The sequence below is a fragment of the Polistes canadensis genome, unplaced genomic scaffold (genome assembly GCF_001313835.1).
Source record: "Polistes canadensis isolate GaletaPanama2010 unplaced genomic scaffold, ASM131383v1 scaffold_262, whole genome shotgun sequence".
NCBI lineage: Eukaryota > Metazoa > Arthropoda > Insecta > Hymenoptera > Vespidae > Polistes > Polistes canadensis.
The window spans coordinates 169,685-171,129 of record NW_014569809.1 but is presented as its reverse complement, the minus strand read 5'-3'; the positions used below and the strand labels follow the sequence as shown (position 1 = coordinate 171,129).

The following is a 1,445-nucleotide window of genomic DNA, read 5'->3' as shown; positions in this document are numbered from 1 at the left end:
TCTCTCTCTCTCTCTCTCTCTCTCTCTCTACAAAGAACAGGTTAATAGGGTTTTATTCGTTTGTTAGAATGATATTTGTGTTTTTATTTTAGGTACTCAACAAAATCAACAGCAGAATAATGTATCCAGTATGCAAACGACAACCGTTTCAGCATCGTCCGTTCTTCCAGGCGGGCATCCGGGTCCTCTCCTATCCTGAGCCCCGCCACCAGGGAACTTCCAAGTTCCCCATCCAAACAACATTCTTCATACTCATACTTCGCATCATACTTTGCATCACCATCACTTGGCCGCAGTCAATGTGGCGCACCAATCGAACGTTACTCCGCTTGCTACACCCAGCCATTATCAGACGCACGAGCTCGGCTTTCTAGGACACGTTAAAGATTTCTGAGAGCAGGGGAAGACCTCGACTAAGAGGTAACATTATGACGCTACACGATTGTCTCCTCGAACAGAGTTACAACGATTTCATGTGGCTCGGACATAGTGAGTTTTCTACATACATTTCATTTAAAAAGTGATTCTAAACGATGTTCTGCTTCTTGCATCCTTTATATAAAAACGACGATTAATTAATATTCATTCGTTCATGCGGATGATTATATATTTAACGTTACAACCAAAAATTCTTGCATCCACGACTACTATGCTTGGGCGCAACGAAGAAAAGAAAAAAGAAAAGCAAAGAATGAAAGAAAGAAAAACATTTGAAGGATGTCCAGAATTCCGTTCAACACTTTCTCTTTAGATCGTATTTTATATAGCATGAATAAATGTGATATACGAGCAAGGATCGAGAAAACAGACACGTTAACACACTATAATAATAATAATAATAATAGTATGGGTTTTGAAGTGCATACATAAACTATAATTTCAGTAAGAGAACTTAGATTAGAAGCCTGATTTAAGAGTCTTGCCATACTACTGTATGTATGAAAAAACAAAAACATATTTTTGTGAGAAGCTTGGTGTTAATATATGGAAAACTAAGCTAGTTAGAAGAGAGGATGAGAGCGTGCACGCGTGCGCGCGAACGGGGGTAGGGGGTAGGTGGTAGGTGGGAGATATATTGGGAGAGAAATACAATGAATTATATTTTTTTTCTTCGTAACCGTGCTGGATCGAAATAATGCTGTATTTGCGAGTGTATATCTATCAGATTTTTATAATTATCTGATTCGGTTGGATAGTGCAAAAACGGTTATCGTATTAATGAATCTTTTTAGTATTATAAGGGCAATTATTATATAGATGCAAAAAAAAACAACATTCGTCCCATCGTTCTATTCGATTGTATATCTTTTAATTTTTTTTTTGTTTTTTTTTTGTTTTTTTTTTTCAATATTTTAGACGTTTTGAGTATACTTCAAAGAAATTCGTTGTAGTACAACGCTCAGAGATATATACTTAAACTAAATTTACTTTTTTGATTTTTAAAA

The 1,445-nt window shown here is 36.0% G+C and overlaps 1 protein-coding gene across 4 annotated transcripts in view; it reads left to right on the top strand.

Moving 5' to 3' along the window:
• The window catches only part of LOC106790829 (zinc finger and BTB domain-containing protein 49-like), a 4,458-nt gene extending 3,021 nt beyond the window's left edge, over positions 1-1,437 (top strand). For 2 of the 4 annotated variants that reach the window (XM_014756008.1, XM_014756006.1), the window contains exon 4: positions 93-1,437. In XM_014756008.1, coding sequence (XP_014611494.1) covers positions 93-199 — 107 coding nt within the window. In that variant the 3' untranslated portion in view covers positions 200-1,437. The remainder of the gene's footprint in view (positions 1-92) is intronic. The other 2 variants (XM_014756010.1, XM_014756009.1) reach the window with 1 other exon arrangement.
• Positions 1,438-1,445: the final 8 nt, after the last annotated feature.